The sequence below is a fragment of the Lipotes vexillifer genome, unplaced genomic scaffold, assembly GCF_000442215.2.
Source record: "Lipotes vexillifer unplaced genomic scaffold, Lipotes_vexillifer_v1.1 scaffold560, whole genome shotgun sequence".
NCBI classification, from domain to species: Eukaryota; Metazoa; Chordata; class Mammalia; order Artiodactyla; family Lipotidae; genus Lipotes; species Lipotes vexillifer.
Window position 1 is genome coordinate 851,662 of NW_006792210.1, and position 2,338 is coordinate 853,999.

The 2,338-nt window shown below is 40.8% G+C and overlaps 1 protein-coding gene across 1 annotated transcript in view; it reads right to left on the reverse strand.

The window, feature by feature from the left end:
• Positions 1 to 2,338, reverse strand: part of IL13RA1 (interleukin 13 receptor subunit alpha 1) — a 56,539-nt gene that overhangs the window by 48,012 nt on the left and 6,189 nt on the right. The window contains exon 2 of the mRNA XM_007465457.1: positions 1,861 to 2,000. Within this exon, the coding sequence (XP_007465519.1) occupies positions 1,861 to 2,000 (140 nt within the window). The remainder of the gene's footprint in view (positions 1 to 1,860; positions 2,001 to 2,338) is intronic.

Consider the following 2,338-nt stretch of genomic DNA (forward strand, 5'->3'; position numbering starts at 1 on the left):
CAAAATTTCAAGCCCAATTCTACCTGATTCCACTGCCTCCTAAAGTTACTTTCAAGTCTAAATTTCTGTAACTATACTGAGGAATTAGCCCCATTTCTACACTAGCATATCAGCATGTCTACCTGACTGATCCTTGAGCGTGGTTGACGGGCTAATGAACAAGGACATGTTAGAAAGATGGTGACCTCTCCTGGGGGTTTCAGTTAGATACTTAGGTGACGCACTAAAGGGTCTTTCCTAGAATTTCTCAAGGCTGAACTACCAAAAGTTGCCACTAAGACTCCAACTGTCTAAGGCCCCTCCTTAGGAACAAGAGGAAGCCAACAGTGTGAAAAGGGGAACTGGCCTACCAGAGTTTCGCAGGCTTCTGCATTTGGAGGACCTCTTTTAGAACACAAATATTTCTGACCAGCCTCGATTCCTTATCAATCAACACCTAAACTCTAATTAACACCTCTGCAGGAAAGCAGGAAGGCAGATTAGCAAGTTTCCCTCTAGAGGAAGAGCCCATTTCACCCTCACTTCATTAAGTTTCCCATACATTATTTTCGGTGGACCAGCAAGCCAGAGACGTGAGTAGAGCCACACTTTACACATGAGGAAGTGAAGGCTCACAGAGGTTAAGGAATTTACCCCAGGCCACTGAGCTAGCTGAATGGTACACTAACTAGTTCTCCAGACTCTTCCTGCCACCAAACTGCTTGAACATGGTGATTCCACAGTTCACTGAGCCAAAGTACTGTCATTAATAACAACTTCTCATTGGCCTTCTCAAAATCCAGGACAAATTCAACCCCAAAAATCCTCCACCTCCCCCACCCACACACTGAAAGAAGATACCGTCATCCCTCTTACACCTGAGGGGCATTGGTTCCAGGACCCACCACGGACACCAAAATGCATGGATGCTCAAGTCTTTGGTTAAAATGGTGTAGTGTTTGCATATGACCTAGGCACATCCTCTCCTATACTTTACATCATCTCTAAATTACTTATAATACCTAGTGCAACGTAAATGATATGTAAATAGTTGCCAGTACGAGGCATTCAAGTTTTGCTTTTTGGAATTTTCTGGAAATTTTTTTCCCTAATATTTTCCATCTGCAGTTGGCTGAATCCACAGAGGCAGAACCCAAGGACTGTATAAAGATAGAAAACAGTTTTGAACAGACGATATGATGCTTTGAGGAACCTGTCAATTAGCAGGGGCTACAAACCAATAAGGCTCAAAAGGAACTTCCACTGAATAAGACTATCATAAAGAATCTGAAATTATCCAATCTTGTTAACAAAAATTCACTTAAATCGGTCACACATCCGACTGGAAAGGCTGAAAGTTTCTCTCATTTTTCCTCAAGCATCAGGGAACTGTCTGGTCAACCCCACCTGCCACTGACATTTATTTTTTCATTTTCCGTATGGCCATTTACTTTTGCATCACATAGTTCTTGCATATCTATCTGTGCATGTGATTAGTGAGATGGTAAATGTGAGAATTCCCTGAGAAATGGAAAGTGTTATATAAATACAAGGCTTCAGGCAGCAACACAGAAACCAATGTTAACATAATTAATTATTCACTGGGTGCCTACAGGAACCAACTTTAACATAATTAATTATTTATTGAGTGCCTAGTATTTCCTAAAAGAGTAATAATCTCAATTGTATTTGATTGGCAAATATTTTCTAATGTTCAATTTTGTCAACAGTTGTTTCCATAATTTTCCCAGTTAAAACATTTGGACACAACTCAAAAATAAAAATCCCACTTTGAAGTAAGATTAGAATTTGGCTTATTCTTAGCTCCAATTCACAGGGTTCACTTTACCTTATCAATGCAATATGTTCCAGAAAACTTACCTTATCTTGTTTGTTGCCAAAATGACTAAAATACTTTAGACTACAATTCGGGCTGGCTTCCTCAGGAGGATTCCATGTCCATGTGACTGTGCAGAGGTTTTCAACAGACACACTCAAATTCGTCACAGGTGGCTGAGTTTCTGTTCAAATCAAGCACAAGAAATACATTTATCCACAGCAGCCAGTGTTTTCAGTGGTTAATTTAATCCATTCCTCCAAGTCCTGGAGACCAAGAATCAGAAAACTGAGTTATCAAGAGCTAACATTTATTGAGCCAGGCAGCCTTCTAAGTACTCTCCACAACCTTATGAGACAGGGACTCTCAGCCTCATGTAAAGATGAGGCGACTGAGGCACAGGGACATGGAATCACTGGCCCCATATCCCACGGCCAGTCAACGGCAGAGCCGAGATGCAAACCCAGAAAGTGTGGCTCCCAGGCCGCATTCTTTTTTTTTTTTTTTTTTTTTTTTTTTTTG